General features: G+C 33.8%; 3 protein-coding genes across 13 annotated transcripts; all 3 read right to left on the reverse strand.

The window, feature by feature from the left end:
* Positions 1-509: 509 nt before the first annotated feature.
* LOC112775637 (transcriptional adapter ADA2a-like) lies at positions 510-12,231 on the reverse strand. 4 transcript variants are annotated; one of them, XM_025819410.2, is made up of 13 exons: positions 12,034-12,231; positions 8,639-8,694; positions 8,375-8,562; positions 6,392-6,457; positions 6,151-6,276; positions 6,009-6,081; positions 5,188-5,248; positions 5,053-5,108; positions 4,887-4,964; positions 3,413-3,635; positions 2,487-2,697; positions 1,540-1,839; positions 510-845 (listed from the first exon to the last, which is right to left on the reverse strand). In XM_025819410.2, the coding sequence occupies exons 1-13, from the start codon at positions 12,084-12,086 to the stop codon at positions 651-653; spliced, it is 1,686 nt and encodes a 561-aa protein (XP_025675195.1). In that variant the 5' UTR covers positions 12,087-12,231; the 3' UTR covers positions 510-650. The 4 variants fall into 4 exon arrangements, with proteins under 4 accessions (XP_025675195.1, XP_025675194.1, XP_025675196.1 ...); XM_025819409.3 differs by having other exon boundaries at positions 3,413-3,638; XM_025819411.2 differs by having other exon boundaries at positions 3,413-3,638; positions 8,375-8,553; positions 12,034-12,210.
* Positions 12,232-14,007: 1,776 nt separating this feature from the next.
* Positions 14,008-19,575, reverse strand: LOC112775638 (nudix hydrolase 2-like). The gene is made up of 9 exons (XM_025819412.3): positions 19,211-19,575; positions 18,433-18,656; positions 16,701-16,766; positions 16,455-16,592; positions 15,358-15,435; positions 15,224-15,274; positions 15,088-15,122; positions 14,868-14,976; positions 14,008-14,527 (listed from the first exon to the last, which is right to left on the reverse strand). Exons 1-9 carry the CDS (start codon positions 19,356-19,358, stop codon positions 14,309-14,311), a joined length of 1,068 nt encoding a protein of 355 aa, XP_025675197.1. The 5' UTR covers positions 19,359-19,575; the 3' UTR covers positions 14,008-14,308.
* Positions 19,576-20,056: 481 nt separating this feature from the next.
* LOC112775639 (uncharacterized) lies at positions 20,057-25,265 on the reverse strand. Of its 8 annotated transcripts, none has more exons than XR_011877496.1 (5): positions 24,686-25,265; positions 24,180-24,275; positions 22,757-22,988; positions 22,272-22,591; positions 20,057-20,970 (listed from the first exon to the last, which is right to left on the reverse strand). XR_011877496.1 is itself a non-coding variant. In XM_025819416.3 (3 exons), the coding sequence occupies exons 1-3, from the start codon at positions 24,851-24,853 to the stop codon at positions 20,923-20,925; spliced, it is 312 nt and encodes a 103-aa protein (XP_025675201.1). In that variant the 5' UTR covers positions 24,854-25,237; the 3' UTR covers positions 20,057-20,922. The 8 variants fall into 8 exon arrangements, 3 of the variants coding, with proteins under 3 accessions (XP_025675201.1, XP_025675200.1, XP_072083575.1); XR_011877498.1 differs by having other exon boundaries at positions 22,757-22,983; positions 24,686-25,238; XR_011877495.1 differs by having other exon boundaries at positions 22,272-22,988; positions 24,686-25,264.
* Between the last annotated feature and the right edge of the window lie 226 nt (positions 25,266-25,491).

Below are 25,491 nucleotides of genomic sequence, written 5' to 3' on the forward strand. Positions count from 1 at the left end.
CATAAAATCGAAAAAATAAATTAAATACATAAAACGTAAAATCTTAATAAGATTTAAATCTTAAAATAGTTAAAACTAGTAAAAATTTCGTAAAATCAATTAACTCAATTAAAATCGTAATATCGAAAGATTTTAAGAATTAAAACAATATTCTAGCTATTATGCTAACCTCCAATCTCTCCTCATAAGCTCTACAATTCCTTTGACCAAGGCTTCCGCATGATTCTCATAAATCTTAAATACTTTTATTCATAGATGGTTAGATCCTAACGTTCTCACTTTAGAGAACTTGATCTGGCAAAAACCATTTCCACCTACAATTCTGCTATGTTTGCACATGCGCTGGCATTTTACGGGGATTCTAGCAAGGCACCTCATCTTCACGGGAAGAATCTACCAATCTTCACCGGAGCAATCACCATGGTTATATACAACACATTGTACATGACATAACCTCTACCACAGTCGGTTCAACACACAGGAACCCTCTAGTGGAAACAAATAGAGGAGGACTAGAATGATAAGAGCTTATACAAATAGAAAATGTGGAAATAAGTTAACCCGTGCTTTGTTTACACTGAACATGTAGTGCTTGAACATATTTATATTCTAAACTATTACATATATGTGCAAATATGACTATTTAAGTTTCAATTTGAAGAAGCAATCCCCTTTTTTATAAGGATATCATAAACTCTATCAACCTTGCTTGGCTCGACCTTGAACAACCTATGCGCATCACATTTCTTCGATATGTTGCCTTTTGAAATTTCTGATGATAAGACATTCTGCATTTTGAAATAGTGTGATGGTAGTATTCTGATCTCATTACAAAGATTTATCTCCTGAAAATCAGCATTGTTGAACAAACAAACAAATCATATCAAACACTCTCGAATTCAAATAGACGTGACGTCTCCCACCGTTTTAATATATCTATCAAGTTTTGAAGAAATTGAAGTTCTAAAATAACTGTCCATTTCTATTACCAAGATAACATTAGTTAACTTCTCTAATAACATCTTAATATAATTGTGAGGATTCAATAATCATTAAATACAATTGTTTACTTATTTATAGCTAATTTTGTTTGTTTTTATTTATTTTAAAAAAGCATGCTATATCTTTCTGGATGAGTGAGCTTCAATTTTATCCGTAAGATTGTAAGCATGATTCAATTTAGTCTCCAAGATTACAGAAGGACTAACTTGAATCACAAAAATGTAGTCTTGAGACTATATTGAACATTTTGGAAAGTTAGACTAAAATCTTATTTACAATCTTAGAAAAAATTGTATCTTTACTAGATTTTTCTTTTTTTTAAGTATTTTGAATCGGAGCAAACATATCATAAAGGCAGCCCATGGAACAAAACTCCCAGCCCCAACCATCCACCCCCAAACTTAAATGCCCCCATGAAAAAACAGGTCATGCATTCTACAGGATCAGATTGACATTAAAAGGAAAAGGTAAGGTTAAAATGGCAAACATAAACGTAAAAAAAAAATAAATAAAGTGATCTAAAACAAGGGAACTCACAGATTCAGACAGCAGTTCAGCCCCGGCGAATCCACTAATATCCCATTCTTCTAGAGATCTTGATATATCCTGTATGGCCGCAGCTGGATACTTCACCCCAGAAAGTGGAGCTGTAATATCCTTATGAAGACCCAGTGAGTTGCTATCAAGTTCTCCTTTGAGATAATACGGTCTTGGTAATATCTTAGCACCAACACCAATATGATTATTTTCTTTAACAACACGTTCCGCTTCTTTTTTCTTCTGTTCGATAAATTTGTAAGCCTCTGTAGATGTTTGATAGCCAGCAGTATGTGCTTCCTAAATTATAATTCAATGGAAATGGCATTATATCAGTGTCCATTTCGAAAGAGAATCGTTCACCACAGGATAACATTTACTCATGAAGCACAATTGTGAAGTGTAGCCAATAGCCACCCACCTCTCCTTCGTCTTATTATTACTTTATACTCTTCCTTATCTAAGTTATCCTCAGATAGACTGAAGCATGAAGTCTATCAAAAACCTAACTACAACTAACAAAAATTCAAGGATGCAGTAAAAATCTCTAACCCCACTGCATATTTGAATAATCTCCCCCTAGCCGAGAAAACCATGTTCACGACTGCTTTAACTTCCTACATATATTCACAAAAAATACAAGCATTTGAGAAAACAGGACTATAAATTTGAATCCATCAAAAGGTATTCCCTAGAACCTTTGACTATGTCCAAAGTCAGGTCAGCATGTAGTTGGTAGTTATTAGTTAAGTATTTAGATAGTAGGTGATAGATATTTGTATATATACCCCCTTCTAGATAAAATGAAATAACATGAGTCCTTTCTCTTATTTCCTCCATTCAGTTTTCTTCGATTTCACAAGAAATGTCCAATCTCATCATTTTCAATATCATAGAAAATGACAAGTATGTTGGCTCCACCAAGAATATATAGTAGAATTTTATACCTGCAAATCCTGTATTCTTTTGATAAGCCTGTGTTCTTCAATAATATTTTTGAGCAACTCCATATGCTCTTCTTTCGAGTGAAACCGTGTGAAGACCTTATAGCGCTGACATATTTCAACCTCCTCAGGAGAGAGACTTTTCTCAAATGGATCAGGATAAAGTAAATTTCTTTCAAGTATAAAATTCTTTCTGCGCTTCCGCTCATCTAATCTGTGCAGCATTTTCCCATAATTGAGAATAGGAAATGGAGGAATATGAAAAACAAAATTGAGATCCAAAAACTATAGAAAATTGATACCAAATAAATGAGGTGGTATGGTAAGCTAAAATCCTGCACTGCACCACCTCAGTAGAAGGGATTTATAATGCGGGAAACAATACCCCATTTCCATCTTTGATAGTTAATCGATCCCCCGAAATATGTAATTCAAGAAAGCAAAACGCCAAGGAGCATATAAATTTTGTTTTATCAGTGTTAGTAAGACTTGAAAGGAGTCCTCGTGTCAGGTGAAAAGAAATTAAGTACATGACTACATGGAAATCCAAATATTGTGTTTTCGAATGGAATTAATGAGAAATCTCATGCATATTAAACAATTTACTCTCAATAATGACAGTTGTTCTAGCTTAAGAATGAGCAAGCAAATATTTCAAAGCAATCATGCTAAAAACAAACATAAACAAAAAGGATGTGACTACAAACTCAATAATCATATAATCCCTAAGGAATAATGAAGAACAAAATTTGCAATCTGGATGTCTCATCTTAAAAATCCTATAATTCTAAAAATATGAATATTCTATTCATTCCAAGAGTTCTTCAACCATAATTTCATCCGGAAAGACGATTCTAAATGGTCGATTTAGTTCTCTTTCAAAGGGAAGAATTAGTTTTCTAATTAACCACAAAGAATGGCACAGGTACCTTCTTGAATAAATACGGAGCACATGCAGTTTCATTTCACGTTCAGACTCAGTATCGATGTCCTTAAATTCCATATCTGCTAATACTTGCTCTGCATCATTGTCATATTCAATTTCGAATTCCTCTCTCTTAAAACTGTATCCACTCAACTCGGTCACAGAAGGCTCAACTTTGCCAGATAACTTCGGTTTCTTCTCTCCAATGCTCCGATCTGATTGATATTCTACTAGAGAGAGAGAGAGAGAGAGAGAGAGAGAGAGAGTCAGAGATTGAACTCATGGAAGTATAAAAAGACATAACCACCTGTATCAAAAGTGAATCAGAATTCAAGAATGACAGCAAAGATAAACCATAGAACCAAGCATGTCAATCCCTTTCCTAACAATTTTACAAAACAAAATTAACATCAGTGTCGCATCCACGTTAGCTAATAATTCATATTAATCCTTTGGCAACAGAAGAAAGAACTTGAGAATCCATATTAATCAAAGCTAAACTGCTTTAATACTAAAATTTTAGTTTTAATAGTTTTTATATTATATATCGTTTTATCTTATTACACCCTTTGGGTGCAACCCATCCCCCGCGAGGGATACTTGTGCACAGGGTGTGCTTTTTATAGCTTTTATCTATCACACATGCCAAGTACACTTATGTTAGTAATAATTGCTATTATCAAAATAGATATGTGTACCAGCATTACTTCACCAAATACTCTAACAGATCCTTTACCCATAAGATTATCTGACATTATTAAGGCAACAGCTTGTCTATCAAATGAGAAACCTAAATCTTAGGTTTTGGGCAATGAAGCTATGGATAGCATTCACAGCTATGGAAACTATGCCAGGAAAGAAATGGGGAAGGAAAGAAAGATTGGACTATTCGAAGCATCTAGTCATAGCAGGATAGAAGAAATGAGGTGCAAGAGTGTCAAAAGTATAAAAACCATGAATGTGGGGCTAAAAGCTTAAGCATTCAAGAGAGAGTTGCTGCTTAGCATGGCATGATTCACAACAGCTTCCAGAACAAAGGGGCCAATAGTTGAATCCTCATCTCCAACAGCTTAACTCATGCATGTTCCACCATCCGCTCTTTAAACCCAATGGTCATTATATGAAGCGACATATTAACATAATTACCCATGAGCATGTTCACCTAATAGCTTAAGGTTGTATGAGAGTGAATCTTGAGGAATCTGATCCGCACGTGTTTTAAAAATAAATTACCCCTTAGTTTGAATACCTTCGGCAGTCATACAACAACAACAATGCCTTATCCCACTAGGTGGGGTCAACTACATGAAACAAATGATGCCATTGTGCCTTATCATGTATTATGTATCATGTATCAAACCTTCAGCAGTCATAGTAACCCAAAAAGTTGATGGACAAAAATTTAACACACAACAATCAGATCATTGAAAGATAACGTAACATCATATTGGTCCTGAATTACACATCAGAATACATACCTTCCACCTTAACTCCATCTGCATTCTGGCTCACATTGGAAGCCTTCTTAATTGTACTTGAGTAAGTTTTGCCACATACTGAACCAATGTAATCCATATAAATTAAAACTAATAAGAAAATCCTAGCAAACAATTATATAGACTTTCCTTAAGGCATATATTGTACCTGAGGTTAACATAGATGTTGGATTAGTGACTTCTGCCCTATTAGATTCTTCAGAGCTGAGATGTTACACCAAAGAATTAGTATTTTATCATACATGATCAATTTTAATAATCAGTGTAAATAGCTGAAGTGTACTTTATTCCCTCAGACAAGGGAGGTTCTTCTTTCAGAGTAAGCTTTGCAGTTGCCGGGCATTCTGTGCAGGAGAAAGGGGGGGGGGGGGGGGGGGGGGACAAAAATAACACACGCTTATTACATTAACAGCCAAGAAACTTTATATTGGAACATAAAACCGACAACTTAGGAGCATAAAAGCATGCATCTTGTAATATTCTAACTTTCGTTAATGCATGGAAGCATGTTGAAATTGATTGTCATGTCACAAAAGGATGGTCCCTAAAGAAGTCACCACATTATTGTTACCTCTTATGACCAATTGGCATATTCACTATCTCCTATTATCATTCCAGGATGCAGCAATAACATATATAACAAGCTTGATGCATATTCAATATGTGAGCCAGCTTGAGGGAACACTGATACGTGTTTATTGTATTATGAGAATAGATGACTCAAAATAAGATATTTGAATCTGTGGTACAATGTACTACACGTACTAGTGCCAAGAGTGTATCTCTTTAAAGCAATTCAAGCATAGTTTCCCAAGTAAGCTAACCAGATGAAGTTATATCAATCACAACGGACAGGTTTTTCTATTTATCAACACAATTTGTCATCAATGATCAGTAGAAGTATAAGTTTACTATTTACTGTTGGAACAAGTTGAATGGGACTAAACTACATAAAGAGGTTACGAAGGAACAATAAACAGATTATTACTACGGAATGTAAATTCCAACCACTTGGTCTCCAAAGCTTAAGGAATCGAACAAACTAATCACAAGTTGCATACATAATCTCCAAAAACTGTGATTTTAAATTATATAGAAACAAACCTTTCTTGACTTCATGTCCCTTTGCCATCTCAAGAAGTTCCTCTTTGTTTTTTCCCATAACATGTGACAAATCCTGGGTGTGCATGTGACAATTAGACCACTCAAATATGAAAGCAATGAGAGCATTCTCAAATACACTTACAGGGAGAGGAAAGCACGGTGAATTCATATATATAGCATTATAATGGTCAATACATTGAGATTTGCTTTTTGTCCCAACATACTCAGCAACTTCATTCCAATTCCCAAATCCATACATCTCAATGCCCTAAAATGAAATAAGTTTGTTTCATACTTTCATTAGGCAAATCCATAACAAACAAAGTAGTATATCTTCATCTCTTAACATATTATGCAAAGGTGGAAAGAAAATAGAGGAGTACCTCTAAGAGTAACATCTCTTCATCTGCATTCCAATCTGGAGTTATAAGGGGAAAAGATAGATTATCCTGCAAGAAAAATATTTCTTTTGAAACTCAAAACTATTGTACTAACATCTCTTAACCGTGAACATTGAAGCACTGATGCTGGCAACCTCACAAAAAAGGAAAATTGCAAAATTTATTACTTTCAATAAAATGTTATTGATTTGATCAAGGTATCAAACATCATCAACAACACCAACAACAAAGCCTTGCACTACTAAGTTAGTTTGGTTACATGGACCAAACAATGACATTACACCCTATCAGGAATCATTTTTGAACTAAGTCCATTTATGCCTAAATCTCTTTAGATTAGCTCACTTAGGGTCTTAGTTCTCCCTCTAGTCGTAACCAACCAGGCTATATCCCATATGATCTTTCCTCTTGACTAGATGTCTTCTGGTCTTCTCCCAACACGTACAAACCACCTAAGACGAGATTCCACCATCTCTGAATGAGTGGGAGAAAGAATTGAGAAAAGTTTCATCCAGATTTTTCTTATTGTGAATATATAGTGGCAAGAAACAAACGAGAGATTATTGAACATTCTGGAGAAAGTTAGGAAATGCACCTGTTATTGCATAAAAGATATATAAAGACAGGTACAAGAAAAAAGTAACAGGACAAGAGTGAGTGAGTGACAATGTTCACTTAGTTAACTAAGAATTATGGACAATAACAAGGTCACAGCAATCTCTTTTCTGGAGAATGAAAATAATGACATAAATTGATAGCCAATTTAATTTGATATAGAGTTTGCTATCTCCAAAAATTCCTCACCCAGTACTTGCATACCCCGACAAACCTCGCTCCCATTGAAATATTGCCCTTTTCACTGGTATCTCTCGTAATTTCTTCAAGTCCAATTACTAAAGCACAGCTCAGCAGTTAGTTAGACAGCAGCAGACTTTTATCAAAGCCCATTTCATTCCCCTGATCCGCCTTATTCTCTTTCTCTCTTGCTTTTCACAATATCTTCCTTGTAAACTTTAGTAATTCTACTTAGGTTTCTATCATTAAAGCATATCTGAATTGGTGCATGTTATGGCACAACGCACAATGATAACATAAAATTATAGTGAACGTAACCCATCTTTGAGTTTTCTTTTCCGGATAATATGATCTAGAGTCTAGACAGAGGAGAATGATAGACGGGTCGATAAGAAATTCTCCTCACAATAGACTATTCTTCAAATTATTAACAATCAGTGTTGTCAAGCAACAATGTATCGCCACTAAAGCAATTTAGAGCAGCCTCTAGCATTTAGCTCATTTTGTGATTTTCTTGACGACAAATTATATTCAAAAGATGGAAATGAAGGAAACAACCTTTCGTAACATCCATAGTACCAACTGCCAACATCCTGATATTAGCAGAAATAAACTACAATCAAGTATATCAACAGTATTTTCAAGAGAAAAAAGGGGGGGATGAAGATGTAACTCCTTATGGTTAAAATTTAAATAATCAACTGTGAAAGCAAAGCAAGAGATATGGTCATAAGAAAATGACTCAGTAAAGTAACTTTAAATTTACACCATAAAAGATAATGAGATGCCAACAACTAGCAAGACACATGTCAATGTCCAGTGTGTGTCAAATGCTAGAATCTAGCATTTAGTAAGACAAGGTAAGACAATCTAGAAAACTGTAATAAGAGAATTTGAGATTCAGAAGATGAACAATCTGTATCATTGCATAACTGAAATCTGTTTTAGCAGAGTTACAATAGAGTATTCTTAGTCTAACTCTGATGTGTTGAGGACTCTCGAAAAAAAAGATGTAACCAGTAAGTAATCAACTTATAGATTATTCTGTATAAAAAATGAAAGCAACGGACATTTAGTTGGCTGTGATAACTGAGACCAAAACTGTATTGATCACTCTAACTCTTTAAAAGTAATACATCAAATCAAATAAAAGAAAGGAACAATACATACCATAATCATATATGGATGATTGCTTTTGTGAGGTGTCACTTCAGCCCCAACAGAGAAACACTCTATGCAGAGATCAAAATCTTGACATACAGCACACTTAATGCGAATCATCCCTGAAATATCTTTGTTGCAATAATTGCAGTGGTATAAAGCTCCTTTCCCATCAGTTACTCCTTGAGCTGCCACATCTATAAAATGGTCTTATTATAGGTTATGATAATGGACCTTTTGCAAGGAAGGGAGAACACAGAAATGAAAAATCACCTGGGGATGAAGTGTCTAAATTCTCTACATTCAAAGCAGCCTTTTTTTTCTTGGATCTAAAAATGACAAACAATGAAATAGCATTACAAGAGAAATAATAGGCAAAAGGGCACTTTAGACCCCCTAAATATTGGCAATATACACTTTAACCTTACATTTAAAAAGCTGCAAATCAATCCCCATATACACTTTACACCACCAAAACTTAGGCTCGTGCAAATTGACTCCTTGTAATTTCCTAATTGTGCAGCTCAATAAGCCATTTTTTTTCTTGAATGTGTGTCATTTTTTTTAATACACGAGGCCAACTTGCACTATATAAGAATGCAGGGGCTAAAGTGCACAAGTTATAATATAAGGGGGCAACTACTATTTTCCTTAATAATAATGCAACAACTACCCCTTTTCCTATTATGTAAGCTCAGTGAATAAAATTACAACAACAAAGCCTTATTCCACATTCTCACTAGGTGCAGTCGGCTACATAGATCAAATGATGCTATTGAGCCCTATTATGCATCATGTCTACGGTGAGACTATTTACATATAGATTTCCCTAGATCACCTTGTGAATAAAATTAATAGTTATAAAATCATATTTTACTCCACAAAGGAAATAGGAACTATAAAATTATTTCTCCAAATATCTTTTATTTTATATTTTAAAAAGATCAGAGGATTAGAGATCCTCCTTACAAGAACAATAAACCGAAAAAGCTCTCAATGAAGTGTAGCTTTCTAATCATTATATATCAGAGGGGGAAGACCTCTAATCAGATCATCAGCTTTACACCAAATAAAAGACAAAAGTCCTCCAAATATTACCATTATCATATAAGAACTTTCAAGAACCCAAACAATTTGACTAGGAGGCCTTTATGCACTAGTCCTCTAAACGGAAATATATGGAACCATTTTAGATCTTTGAGATGTTTGTGCAGTGATAATGATCTTTAGAGGATAAATGTAGCCAATTCTATGTCATTTGAAGATTAAAATATTGTCTTACTGGAAAATATATGTAGACCAGGAACAAGCATACACTCTCTATTCATAAAAACTTCCCCTCGCAAGGGAGGGGAGTTCACAAGCACAAACTTTTCGGATTGTCATTTGTCCCCGTTGTTCCCTCTCAAGCCTCGAGATGCAACCACCTAATTGGACAAGCATTTTATTTATCCCTCACATCTTCAGTGTGAACAATACTTTCCCACATATGTTTCACAACTTAACCAAAGGAAACATTAAACATACCGCAACCCATATTTCCTAGCTTTTAAAAGACCCTAAATTTTCCCCTTATGACCTTATCCCGTATTATAATCAACATATATTTGTCAATACCTTTCCACCATGAAATTCAATAATCTAATCCACCCACCTAGATGTAGGCTCAAGTTTTATGTCGCAACCTAGTACAGTAACAAAATTATCAAGAAATGTAATTTTATTTTTTGACAAAAGAAAAAGTTTATTAAGATGGATAGATGAAGAATACAAAGATATAGGACGACAAGTGATCCCCTTCAAAAGAAAAAGTGCTATTAAAGGGAAAAAATTGATGACCAAAAGCTTTACGTCAATTTGATGCCAAACAGTAACATAAAAAACAGAAAATAACATTTTAATGTTAGACGCAGTTTTCACCTGTAGTGAATGATAGGCATAGGTTCAGGTGCAAATCAAAAGAAGGTTCACCTTGATTGGTGAAGACTATATGAATAAACACTCAATAGTTTACCCAAATTCTAATCCTAGTACATAAACCCTCACTTATGGTTGATTTAGAACACTCTAAATCCTATCAACCCAATCACTTATCTTCCACCACAAATCTCATGGATGTTCATTGTCCAGTGATTTGGGTCCAATGATAGGCCGAGCCCTTTATAGTAAGATATATTTATTAGCACATTTGGGAAAATAATGCTATTTTTCAAAAAGAATAAAATGAAGTTTGTATACATGTGCTTCTTTAGGAGCAAAAATACAATGCTATTTTGCTTTTACACGTCAATAACATGTAGGACTATGTATAATCATCCTCTCAACACAAACGCTTCCAACTCAAGCTTTCCATACATAAATAAATGGATGAAGATGTGTAGCTGAACATAGGTCAAACAAAAAGTCCCCAGATAATACACAACTCAAAAGTATCAAAAGGTAACTAATAACTAGATCACATTGATGTTTTCTAATTTTCACGTTTATTTCATTTAATCAAATTTCTAAAAGAGAAGCCTTTAATTACTTCTTATTAGCATAGAACAAATAGGGGAAATGGAGAAAAGAATCCTTTCATAAACTTTTTTCATATTAGTAGTCACTTCAGCCAAGTCCACCACAAGAAACCGATGTATTGTGGAAAGCGGGTAGACATAGATAGCATCAGATCCTCTAAATAAATAGATAAAGGATTTGAGTTATGAAATTCAAAAGTCAAGATATCTAGAAGTTCCACTATGGATAGAGGAGTTTGGAAAGCCAAAATGGAAGAGTAACCCCTTCATTTATTTTATAAATTTCTCATTAAGGAAATGAAAGACCATCTCATCCCATCCTATCCCTTCTTCAAGCATTTCCGTTTGGGTTAATGCTCACTTTTGTACATTTAAGTAGACGCATGAATCATTTTCGTCTTTGTAGTTTTGAATAAGTCCCTGTAAGTAACAAAAATGACTCAAACTAGTCCCCTGAAAGTCTCTTGAGCCACTCATTTGACTCGCATTTGCCACTTACGGCCTTACGGGAACTATTTTGACCTATTGAAACCTACATAATAAAAAAAGGAATCACACGAGTGTGCCATTAGGAACTAAAGTAAGCATTAACGTGTTTCCTTTCCTTTCCCCTCCAAATTCTGGCTCACAAACACCCCTTAAGAATCTCAATTTACTCTTCAAGCACTGGACCGAAGTGAGCATTAACTCGTTTCCCTTCCTTTGCTTCCCTTCTCCAAACTCCAGCTGACAAACACACCTTAAGTATCTCAATTTACTCTTCAAGCCCTTCCCTTCACTCCCTAAGTCTTTGGTCCAGAAGAAACAACAATAGATCATCTAAATTCTAAACTAATTAGAAAGAAAATTAGGCATAAGCATCACATGAGCAAGAGCAAAAGAGCACCTGCATCATATATCATGCTTAAGTCCCACGAAGAAAGGAACCCCTTGGTAATTAACGAACACCATAAACACTCTAATTACCCAGTTTTCTTTTTCCTTGTTCAACCACAAGAAAAAAAATGGAGCGGTGCAGGAGATAGATCATACAGAATGCTAAATTAAAGTAGTTGTTTGAAAAAACCATGAAAGAATGAAATTTCCACTTCGTAGTATGAATATGATTAAAGACAGGCAAAGGCAATGGTGCAGCGGAAGAAGCAAACGAACCTTAGGTTGGGATCATCGTCCGCAGGGCGCGAAGCAGCTCGGCACCGACCCATTGTACCCAGTCAAAGCAGTGTGACCTTACGGGGATAGCAGAGACAGAGTCCAAGAGGGTGCTTCTCAATCCTCGGCCACTAGTTACTACTTACTACTTACTACTTACTTGGTACTTGGTAGAAGGGTTTTCAAAATTTAGTATTTGGTTGGGTGTTCAATCGATAAAAAGAGTTTTTTTTTTAATAAAAACAAATTATTTTTTACATATTTAATAAATTTTTAATAATAAAAATAAAAATATTAAAAAATATTTTTTTTAAAAAATTATAATATATATTTTTTAAATTTTTTAAAAAAATATTTTTTATATAATAAATAAACAAAAAAATTATTTTTATCTTATTTTATTCACTTCTATTTTTATAAAAACTTTTTAAAAACATTTCATTAAAAAAACATTTTTTCCGAGAATGTCCAAACCAACTCTTCGCATCACCTTGGTAATGCCTATGTTTTAGGTCTTCCCAAAGATACACTGCTATAGTGTTCCACTCACACTTTTGGAAATGTCAGGTTCTAGTAAACGATTGATCCATGCAACTACATATGTGTTGCATCATTCCCACGCCTTTAAGCTACCATCAATAAATTTCAGCTTGTTCTTTGATTTCAAAGCAAGATTCATAACTCTACTCCAATCTCCATAATTCCTTCCATTTAGAATTTCATGAGTTATGGATATACCTGAATTTTTTGAGAGATGTAAGTAAAATGGGCTTGTATGATCTTGGCTTGGTCCTCCGTTACTTTTGTTTATGTGCGTTTGAATTGCAAAAGGTTGATTAAAAAATACTAAAATTTCTTGAGGATCAAAGTTCTCCAATGGCGATCGTGCCTCTGGTTGTGCGATTCTGCGAACTGGTTCCATCACTACACGCTAACTAGCGGTTCAGAACTTGCGGTTAAAATTATCAAGTTTGAATGATTAAGCTCCTTCTTCAATCTCAATTTCTTGGTGCACTCTTTGAAATCCACACTCACCGCATCATGTGAAAAAGGTTTCTCTTTGTATTGGCATAAACTCAATCTACAATGAAAGAACTCAACTAACTAGTGATATGACAATAAGCTTATATAGTTCCTAACTACTTACTAATTCAATCTAACTGACTACTTCCAGATAGCAATAATGGTAACAAACTCAGTAACTAATCTACTCAAGTTATATTCGATTATGTGTTGCTGCATAATATGTATATGAGTCTGCATAAGCTTCTCTATCAAGTAACAGAAAGGATGGAACACTTCGAAAATTATGACCTTGTTTGCACAAGCTCTTGAGGAGTAGATTCTTCAAAATCCAATAAGTTTTATGAAAAAAAGATTCTAACTTGGCATTCAGGAGGGATGGGTACACTATCAAGCCAGGCTACCAGGTGGCTAAGAAGGAAATAGCTAGCAGTGCTCGGAGGGCATGTCTTTAAGCATGGAAACAAGGGAGTTATGGAATGAAATTTGAGAATTGTAGGTTTTGCAAAAACTTAAAATATTTTTGTGGAAGGCTTCTCATGATATAGTTTCAGAAGAAAATTTTCAGAAGCTCAGTGTGCCAAAGATGCTCTAAAAGAAGTGGAAATAACATAACATGCAATTTTTCTATGTCTCTGAAAAAGAACGATCTAGTTTGGAGCACAGAGCCAATGCAACCCTACAACAAAATCATTCTCAACATTTAGAGCCTGGTTTCTAGAGAATGTCAGGAAAATTAGGTTGAATAAAAGAGCTTATCAAGAGGTAATGATTAGCAAATTGAGTTCTTAAGTTGAATCTAAATATCCAGAAATGAGGCCGTTTTTCACATGGGGATCAATCCTATATCCACTATTACCAGAACAATACTTTTTGAAGCAGCATGCAGGGAAGCATCGTAATTCGTAACAGACACAAAGGAATAATATTAATAGAAAAAGAAGCAGCACGTATTTAATTAAACTATTATTTCAAGAAATTATTTTGCAACCATTGTTTTAATCAGAAGCTGCTGAGCTTGTACGTACAATTATATGTATCAAAGAATTAAGCTAACAAATCACCAAACTTCAATTCAACTATGTAAGATTTTGAAAAATGAACAAACGAAAAATTGAAAATATTCTTCCTTTTTTCATGTCTTCAGATATCCTGGAAAGTAAGAACCTGCTTTCAACCACTTCTGTAGATGAAGACTAATGAATAATGAGTCAGGCTTTCAAATCTTATGTCACATAACTACAAGAATTTGTCAAGATTGATCTTTTATGGAATTGGGAGATAGCAAGCAACTGGCATCCTTCTTGTTGAAATAGAGATAGGATTTCTTGCTCTTAGATGTCTTAGCAAGTATGGTAGAAAATCCAGTGTATTTTTCATCCACCTTGGACAACCATATTTTTGTGAGAAGGTCAAAGAGTTCATTTTCTCGAACAAAAGGTTGGGCTACATAATCCTCTATTGGCATCCACTGAAAAAACAATGCAAATGAATTTAACAAAGAGTAATGCTAGGTAATCATTTTGTCTACATCATTTAAATTTTTTAAAATTATTTTATTTATCTTAAATTCTAGACTCTAAATCATAATCATCAATCTTAAATTACTAAATCCTAAATTATAAATCTAAACATAAAATCGGCTAACATTGACTGACTAAAAATTGATTTATATACTTTCTCTTTAATAAATTCCATTATGTATTGTTTTGTTAATTATTGAAGCTAAATTATTTGGAATTGCACTAGACTCAAGTAAATCATGCCCGTGAAAATTTTTGCTAATTGGTCCTTTGATGATATGTATGTACCTGAGCTGCAGCAATTTCCGACGCTTGCCTCTGAATCTTAAAGGAGTAAGGTTGCAACAAGCAAGCAAAGAACAAATCTGATTTCTGAAAGAAAGTTTGATGGCTTTGCCTAAAACCATCAGGGAGGAAAAAAAAATCAAAGACAGAATTTGATAAGCTAATCATTATTTCCACAAAAATAAAATAAGAGTAATGACTGATTCTAATTATATATGCTTACCTGAATGCCAAAACTTCAACAAACTCTGTATCTATCTGAAATTGGAACAAAAACAATGGGGTTAAGATTTTGAAAAATGTTTGGCAAATGTTGAAAGCTTAACCTTTATGCTTCTTTTTTTTTTTTTTTCACTTACCCCTGTCTCTTCTTTGACTTCTCTAATTGCAGCGGTACAAATATCCTCACCCTGCAAATGGAATAATTTATCAAATAAAACAAAATAATTTAAAATATAGTTTAATAATTAGTTAATTTTAACATTCTTATTACTTCATTCACCGCTCCAGTTGGCAACTTCCATATTCCTTTGCCACTGAATCTGCCATTACTCTCTTGAACCACAAGCAACTGGAAATAAAAACAAACAATTTCAATCACCTTAATGTATACAACTTCGCACATAAATTAAACATTCTCAGTTTAATTATCCTCATACTATTTTTTTTCCCTATATCTTGGATCAAATCTATTTAAATACATCATAAAAAATAATAAAATATCAACGGAAAGGGTTTTTCCTTTATTACTAGTTATTATGACTTTCTTGACAAATTGACTTGTTCTCATATGGAAAAATTTTATAAAATAAAATTTCAAACAGGATGGTGACTCTATCTTTCCTTTTATGGTTGCTATGCTTACGGTGATTACGAAGCTTTGGTAACATTAAGAACATATAGCTAAAATTAAACTCACATTTTTTATTATTTGACAGTATTTTTTTAGTTTGAAAAAATTAAAAATAAAAAGTGTAAAGTATTTCAAATAATAATAAAAAATACTACATGACTAATTAACTATTATTTTGAGTAGTCAATATTTTACTAATTCTAAATACTAAAGATTAAATTTTAAATCTTAAACTTTAAACACTAATTTTTAGTATTGTAAAAATAAAACATTAACTAAAAATATTAGCTAATCTTAATAAAAAGTGTTGACATCTAATATTTTGGGGAGAAAAAAAAGTTTAAAAGGATTCACTTAAAAACGATAATACTAGGAAAACAAAAAAAATAGTCAAAATTTACCTTATTTAGTATTCATTAATTGTCGCAATAATTAATGAATACTAAATAAAATAAATTATGGCTATGTTTAACTAATTTTCTTTGGTTAAGAAACATTTTCCTTTATTTAATTTGCATGGAAAGAGTTCATATGCGGAAGTCATACACCACACGTATAAGATTTTTGCAAGTTTTCACGGTTACATAAACAGTCAAACATATATATGCTTTCTTCCATTCAATTTCCTGGAAGAAGCTAAGATACAATGCATGTCGTGTCTATTTGACTTTAGCAATGGCCAATAATGGGAAATTAAAGTAGAAACTACAAATTAAAGGAAGGAATGAATGAATTACCTCTCCGTTGCTATTCATGACAAAGGCACCAATACCAACACGATGGGAAGCATTTGGAGGGATTGTATTTGGAGCATTAGAAATCCAATTCACAAGCATCACGTAATCAGGTTCAGCATGGTGATATCTAAACCCTGCCTGAGCGAGTAAAACCCCAAAATTAGTTTTTATCACAAATAACATGCTTCTTAAGATTCTTGTTAATAGTAAACTAGAAAAGAAAATATATAAAAAATATATATATACCTTAACCGCAGCGGCTACAAGATTTGAATTTTCTATAGGTAACTTGATCCACACTCCCTTTTTTCCCTGAAACGATAACCACATTTTCTTATTACCAATACTCGAGTGCTAATGAGCCCAAATGGGTCTTGCTATTAATTAGAAATTAGATATGAATAATAAAATATAGGATAATATATAGAAAATAATGTGTATATTATTTTTTTACACACCTTTTTTCTACTTTTTTTTTTTTTACAAAAATACTACGTGAACACAAAAATTAGCTATGAAATAAACGATTATATATTTGTGTATAAATACATATATGGTATAACTTATTTTCGATATTTATTTTATATTTTAATATATATTTTATATTAATAACTAATAGATACTTTTTTGTGTATACTTAATATGGTTATTCTTTTATAGTATAAAATAATTTTTTTTATCTTATTTATTACTTTTTATTAATTAATCTCAATAATAAAATGAAAAATGCATAAAAGGATAGATAGAAAATAATACATACAATATATGAGTTTAATTTTGATACAAAATGTTTTACACCGTCATGCAATTATATCCATCTTTTTGGATGACCATTCATGCGAATAATAAAAATAATAGTTATTTTTTATGATGTACGTGATTAGATATCCGTGAAAAAATTGTCGCAAATTACAAAAGTAAAAAAACTGTCATAATATTTTTTCAAGAACATTCTTAAAAACCGCCACAATTAAATAGCAAGACATCTAATTCCGTGGATTTTTTGAACTAACATAACGCATTTTGCGAGGATCGCACCAGACCAGAAAACCAAAAAAAAAAAAAAACCCAATTTAGCCATATATATATATATATATATATATATATATATATATATATATATATTGTGACGACAATTCCACGGAAGAGTTGTCCCATGACCCAGATGGTTAACATAATGAAATATATATGGAGCTATAATTATTAAATAAGTTGCTACGTATACTATATAAATGAGAAGTATGGTTATGGGTACGTGGACTAAATGAATGTATATGAGTGAGAAATTCTGTTAGGCATCGACAAAGATTTCAGGTTACGTCTTTAATTACTCTAGCTTTTGCAACATAATTGTCACTTTGTCAGCTAACCAAATAAAGTTGTGAATTTTTTTTCTTTTGAATTCAATTTTAGTTTTTTTTTTTATATTTTCATGAAAAATAACCTACCGAAAATAGTCAAGAAATTAGTAATTTGTGAATTAAGAGAAATTTTATATACAATTTTCTTAAAAAAAATATTCTCTTATATATATATATATATATAAAATTCATAAAGATACTTTTTTTTAATTTGTTATCTTTAATATTTGAATTAAACCCTCTAAATTATAGTATAAAATACTTAATTATTAAAAAATATAAAAAATTTATCATCTTAATTAATATCATATTAATTATTATTGCACTTATTTAATAAATAAAATAGTGAATTAACGAGCTAGCGCATTATACTAAATCAGTTACCAACTAAAACCTTCTTTTTCTTATGAAAAATAATAACTAATAACTGCCTTTAGAGATCAGACTTTTAAAAACCTTTTATATTTCCTGCCTATATATATGTATACCTGCTGAATTATAAATGAAAAAGTATATATATTCGAACCAAAATAACAGTGTATTATTAATGGTCTAATTGTCTAAACATATATAAAACTAAAAAAAAAAAAATTCAATACTTTTAAAATGATACCTACCTGTTCCTTCCAACGCGCTAAGGAAACATCCAACATAGATGCAAAAACCAAAGTATCCATAGTTTCATCAATGTTTACAACAACTCCCCCATGTTGATCCTCAACTGCTCTTAGCAATTGAAATTCGATGCCTTTTTGATGCCCTTCTTGCTCCTTTGCCGCCAAAGAACCCAAGGAAACGGATGACATGTATACTCTTCGAGAAAGAAAACTGTTCTTACTGTCTAAAATCAAATAAAGGGCATGAGATAAATTAGCAATATAATGCAGTTGTAGTAACGCTCAAAATCAAGTTAACCATATTGATATGAAATTATGAACTAGACAGTAATGATTTTGGTATCCAAAGTTTTTAAATATGTAAACATCTCAACCATCAATATTCATGCTAAATTTTTAGTAGATTTAAGCTGATTGAAAAAGATAATGCATCCCCTTACATAAGAGTTTTTTTGGATTTGAGTGAATATGTTTAGTAGATTTTATTTTTCTTTTTATTTAATTCATGCAAAATTCTTTGTTTTTTTTTTTCCGAGTCATTAAAGATCGAACTATGGACATTTAAGTTATAGAAACTCTGATAAAAAGAAACATATAAACGATTATATTTTGAATCATTGTAAGGTAAAGGTGTAGAGATGTTGATATTTAAAATTAATGGCGGAGATGTTGGTGTTTAATACTTTAGTTAAAATTGATGGATTGAACTTAATCCGAAAAATTAGCCATTTGGCTTGTAATTGTAAACACTAGTAACGACAGCATGCTTATTACTTACTCGAAACATTATGACCCTGGAATTCAGGGTTGACAGAGCTTAGCAAAGTTGTAACTGTATGTGGAGAGACTTGAGAAGATGTGTGGGACAATTTAGTTGCCAAAAGACAAGTACGATAAAGCTTATTGCAAGCTCCGTACCTCATCATGATGTCTCAAGTTGTATGTGAGAAAAACACAAAAGACAATGGGGATGAAATGCAATGTTTTGTTGTACTCTGAAACTGGGTTGTGGCAGAGCATGAAAACCTTGAGAATCTAATTTATAGTGTCAAGTCATCATACGGTCCCAAAGGAATAGCTTCCGTGCAATATACTTAGATTTGAACGAGTCTCCTTGCACATGTTTCCGTTTCCTTATAAGACAGTTAAATGAAATCTACATACAATACACATATCATTTTCTGTAACTATAATTGCGTGTTAACTAAACGTTTAACATGGTCCACTAACAAAGAAGGAAAAAAAAAAACTGAGTCTAAGTATTATACAAATTTGTTAGGGAGAAAGTGAAAATTATTTGTAAGAAGCAAATCACATATCCAAAACTCGTAAAGTTATATGTTTAATATTCAAAAACTATATATTCATTATTTATATTGACTAATTATTAACTGTTTTCTCTTTTGGAAAATAAAAAAACATAAATATGAGATAAAAGAGGTATAACTAGTTTTAATAAGCGGATCAATTTTAAGTTTAACTACTCTTTTAATAAAAGCATAGACAACGCATATAAATTTAATGGCGATGAAATTAGTACTGAAATGTTTAAAATGGTAGTTATTGAAATGACATGTCACAACCATGAAACCAACAAGAAAAAGCTTGGGTATAAAAACAAAACTTGAAACCAATAATATAAAAATGTATATATATATTTTTTTCTTCCAGACCTTCAAACTCAAAAGGAGGAACTTTAGGCCACTTTTCTCTGAAGGTTCAGATGAAACGCGGTACAAAATTCATCAACCACAGTATACCACACGGTCCAACAATATCCGTCTGCTGTGGCTTCTTTCAAAAAGCAGGTATTTATTTATTTATTTATTTATTTGGTCTTGGGTTAAGCCCAAAGAACCCTACTTGATCCTTATACCCAACCCACCCGACCCAAACCCATATGTCTTCCAGGAATGGTTGAACCTCGCCAATGTCTTCTTTTGACTTGATTGCTTGGGTGAGATTCAGACTATTTGTTTCAATTATTACATTCTCTATATCTAAATTTTTTGCCACAGTAAGTGCTTCCCTAATAGCTATTACTTCTGCTGTCAGGGCTGAACATGCTATAATTTTTGAAGCTGAACCAGTTACAATACATCCATTATGGTCCCTAAACACTACAACAACTGCTCCTTTTACAGATTTTTTATTAAATGATGCATCTACATTTCCTTTGCTTATTCCTATTGATGTTGTTGTTTAAATCTGCAGTGTTCACTGGGTCTGAGAAATCCACTTCCAATATTCTTGCTCTGAGTATGATTAAACTTGAGTTTAATTCTGTGTTATGGTGCACTGCCTGGTTCCTGCCTTAATGCCTTTTCATATCTCCCAAATCAAAGATCTAGCTTTGTTTGTATACATTCTGTATTCTGATCCAAAGAGCTTGTCTTCATGTTTTCTATGAGGTCCAGCATCCATTTCCCAGATGTTGTAACTATCTATGGCCTTGGGCTGCACTGAATTTGTGCACCAAACCATACTGCTCTAATCCAGGGACATAAAGAGCAACGCACGTTCGGTTGTCTCCTGCTCCTACATACATAATGGGCAAACAAGGTTATTAATAATCCTTCTTTTATATAGGTTAGTGAATACCAGAATAATATTATGTGAAGCCTTCCAAAGGAACATCCTAATCTTATGCGGGATCATTAAATCCCATATTTCTTTTCATAACTCACTTTATGTTCTCACCAGTCCATGAGACATTCTGAGTATTACTTGTATTTCCTTTCCTAATTAAGTGGTACCCAATTCTAATTGTATATTTTTCATCTGATCTGTATGGCCATATGAATCTATCCTGGTTATTAATTATGCTGACTGGAGTTCTTCTAATCTTTTCCACAATGTCATCTTGAAACCTCTCTCTTAATTTAGCTAAGTTCCATCCAACACCTTCATCAATCAGATCTTTCACCATATTCATGTTTTCATTCCTCTGTCCTTGTATTGTCCCCATCCCTAGCACTCATTTGTCTTCCATATCCTCACTTTATCCTCCTTGCCTATAGCCCATCTTCCATTCCACAGCCAAAGGTTCCTCTCCTCTAGAATACTTTTCCAAACCCAAGATGAAGATCTCCCACCCTCACCTCTTTGAACTGACAAGGAAAATAAATAGCCTTGAGAACTTGGACCCATATAGCATTAGGGTTCTCAAAAAATCCTCCAAGCTTGTTTGGCAAGAAAGGCTAGGTTTTGATCGTGCAAATTCTTAAAGCCTAAGCCTCCTTCCCTTTTGCTAATGCACAATTTAAACCAACTCTTTCAATGAATCCCTCTCTTTTTTCCAATCGAGGCCCACCAACTCTTCCCTATTGCTCAATCTCTGACAGAACCCTTTAAGAATGCATCCAGCATTCATGACATAAGATGGAATGGCCTGTAATACAACTTTGAATAAAACTTCTTTCCATGCCATATTTAGGAGTTTCTCCTTCAAACCCCCTATCTTATTACAGAACCTGCTCCAAAGAAATTAGAAGATCCTATTGAAGTATCTAGGTATATATGCTAAATTGTCATATGCTTTTTAAGGGCTTAAACTACCACAAATATTAATAATTTCACCTACACTCACCTCTAACTTTCTCCGTTAGCAATCACATCATCACCAAACTCTACAAGATTTAATATAGACCACAGCTACAACAACTATCTATTAGTCCAATTCTTACCTAATCAATTTGATAATATCCATGCAAGCTTAAATTCATGCTAGCACCATGCATTCACACACTTGGAACAAGCATCACAGCATTTTATCATCAAAATTGTAAGGTATAGCAGGTCAAATTTAAAGGGGAAGTGAATTATCACTAATGTCTTACACTGCTAATTCTTTGCTGATTAAGTCAGACCAAGGGATGCCTGATCTCGAAGGCAACGATAACCCAACCGCACACTCCTTCAAATCTTCATCTACCAACTTACCAGAACACCAAACCAACTTTGTGAAACCTTAAGATGTGTATGAGAGCTTTAATTTTGGAGGATATTTTGTCTTCAAAGATCGAAACTCACTAATATACCCTTCTAAAGCACTCCAAACAAAGCCCCTAACGAACCAATCCAAAGCACTCGCCACTGCCTCGCTCCACCTACAATCACCCTGGTTCACATTCTTACTCTAGTCACCGCCTAAGATATGCTGCAGAAAAGGTCTTAAATCAACCATGGTAAAGGTTTCAATGGTGAGATAAATGAAATAAAATATGCAATACACCATGGAAAGAAGGAAGACCCAATATTTAGCCTATTTAGTTAGACAATTATATTCCTTCTTTTTTTATGTGCGTTAAAATTCCTAAATTACCCCATCCTATTGACCTGCCCAAGTGCCTGTTGTCACTATCACATCTCCTTCAAGACCAACCACCATGAAAGGTTCCACACAGGAGAGGGAGTGAGGGACGGGGACCCCATCAGAAATTTGTGTCCACATCCTCTTCCTCCAATCTTCCACCATGCTTCCCTCCTCTTTTAGTTCCAGCTATACACGTCAATGATGGATCCTTTGTTGGTGTTTGGAAATGCCACACCCTATTCTGGTCTCAGCATAAATATTGTTAGAGAGTACCAATAGAAATAGAAAAGCACTATCCTGGTTCATGAATGGTTTTATTAGTTCACAGTCTTATTTCATTTAATCCAAGACACGTGTTGGAGAGAATGAACAAGCAAATGTTAGCTTTATGCTTGTGGTACTAAAGATAACAAATGCAAATGCCTAATAGTCCCTAGTTGGCCACAACTGAAAGTTTTTATTAAAAGAAATAGTGAAAGATGCAACAAATTCATAGAAAGGCACAATGAAAATAAGACGGTACAACATATCCACAAATTGGGTTTTACAAAAATAATAATAATAACAATAATAATAAATTAAAAATAAAAAATCACTAATCTCACTTTTTCCTTTATAATACCATAAACCGAAAACACTGAAACAAATCAAGAAATGATAACAAAAACTTATTAGGCGGGTAGATTCTTTAGTTTAGGAATCAATTTAAAGTACAATGCAATGCTGTTCCCACTTTATGGGTAGCTACTAGCTAGTCTATCCGCTACGCGGCTACGGACTAAATCTCCAAAGTAGTCCCTTAAATTCATTACTTTCACAACTTTAGCCCTTCAAATCCAAAATTCATTATAACAGTTCTCGAGATTCAGCTCTGGGCACCATATTAGTCATTGGACCTTTTCTAGCACTGAGTCAACGAACAAAGTGCTGAACTAATCTTGACTTACCACCCTAGATATAGGCTTAAACGACGTCGTTTTGTTTTGGTGCTTAAACAAGGCAAAACGAGAAGACGAAGGAGAGTTTATATGATGTGCAAACCGTTTTATCTCTCCCTATCCTCCAAAACAACATTGCTTTTGCCTTGTTTAAGCGCCAAAACGAAACAACATCATCTATCCTTGTGTTTAGCGTGGAAAGTCAGAGCTAGCAGGGTATTCCATTCGTCGACTCAACGCCAAAAAGGGTCAGGGACCAATGTGGTGCCTGGAATTAGATCTCGGGGACTAGTATAGTAAATTTTGAATTTGAGGAACTAAAATAGTGAAAGCCGTGAGTCTCAGGGACTACTATAAGGCATCCGCTATGCTTTAGAAGTCATAAACTTTCAATAAGGTTTCTTTTGTTTTACTGGAATGCTTCCTGCAGGTGAATTCAAAGTACTGGGTTTGGTAAACCAAGTAGTATAGAGAAACTGTTTATGTTGTCCTACATGATTGCAAATGAGGCGAAGCTTTTGTCTCTCTCTCATCCATCTCAACACTATCTTCATATGTTGCTTGCCTTTCAAATCTTTCAATCCAACCTCCTGAAACAGTTTAGACAGTTACTCAATGGGCTCAATCTACTGATTAAACAGGTAAAGTTTAATTGTGAATTTCAGTATATACTTGAGCAACTTTGATCATTGCGGGAATAATCATCCCCTAGTAGAAGTAGCTGTGGTATGTTTGTAATTTTCTGAATAATAAGATTTATTGGAGTAAACAAAATCAAAATTTAATCCTTACTCAATAATGTTGAGTTCAATGTTATTCACAGAATGAGTTATGTTTGATTTTCTTGAATAAAGTGCAAACCAGAAAAATCTATTCCTTCCTTTATTCACTTAGCAAGCAACAGCACATTACTCGAAAGTAATACTCGCAAAGATGACGGAAGAAAGAGTATCAAAAATATTCATAGCACTAAGAGTGAATAAAAGCACTATATGTATACCTTGACATGTTCCCAGGTGTCTTGAACGGTGAGGGGACCATGCTCCTTCACAATATCAAATAGCACTCTAGTGATGGTGAGTCTCTGCTCCGGTGGAGTCTTCAGTTCTATTGGTCCCATCTTCGGCTTCGGTTTCTTGGCAAACAACCTTATTGCTGTCCCCAACATGCTGGTGAGTTGCGCAATTGCAGCGCAAGCAGTCAATTTAGAGAACAGTGGAATGATAGAAATGTTTGCTGTGATACAGATACAGTGACCATTCAACGGCTTTGGAGTTAGCCTTGTGTCGGCGATAAATATTTACATGGTATCAATTTCGCTCACGAGAGGCCGCCTCCAGCGTCCGTCGACCACCGTCGGGAAGCACGAGCACCGCTGCCTGGGTCGCACCACCACCGCACGTCTACAAGGTAAATGGTGAGTGTTGACGCCTCTTGAAGCAATGGAGATTACAGACGCGTTGGAGTTGTGATTAGGGACGATGCGGGTCTCTTGGTTCGAGCAAGCCACTTGGAGTGCTCCAAACCCAACTACATCAGTGGAGGAGGCTGAAGCAAGGGCCTGCTATTTGGGCCTCTAGTTAGCCTAGGAATAAATTTTTTTGGAAATAGAGGTGTTATAGGGCAGGTTTTGAAACCGGTCAATAAATTGTTGTAATTATTAGTAAAATTATTGATTCAACTGGTAAAATTAGTTTGTATTAAAATAATAAAACGGCATACCCTTAAATGAAGCTCCGATCTGGAACGGATTAGTCCTTGACCTGTCGAGCTGAGGGATACCGTGGGCAACCAAAAAAAAAATAA

Source organism: Arachis hypogaea, chromosome 19 (genome assembly GCF_003086295.3).
Source record: "Arachis hypogaea cultivar Tifrunner chromosome 19, arahy.Tifrunner.gnm2.J5K5, whole genome shotgun sequence".
In the NCBI taxonomy this organism is placed as follows: Eukaryota; Viridiplantae; Streptophyta; class Magnoliopsida; order Fabales; family Fabaceae; genus Arachis; species Arachis hypogaea.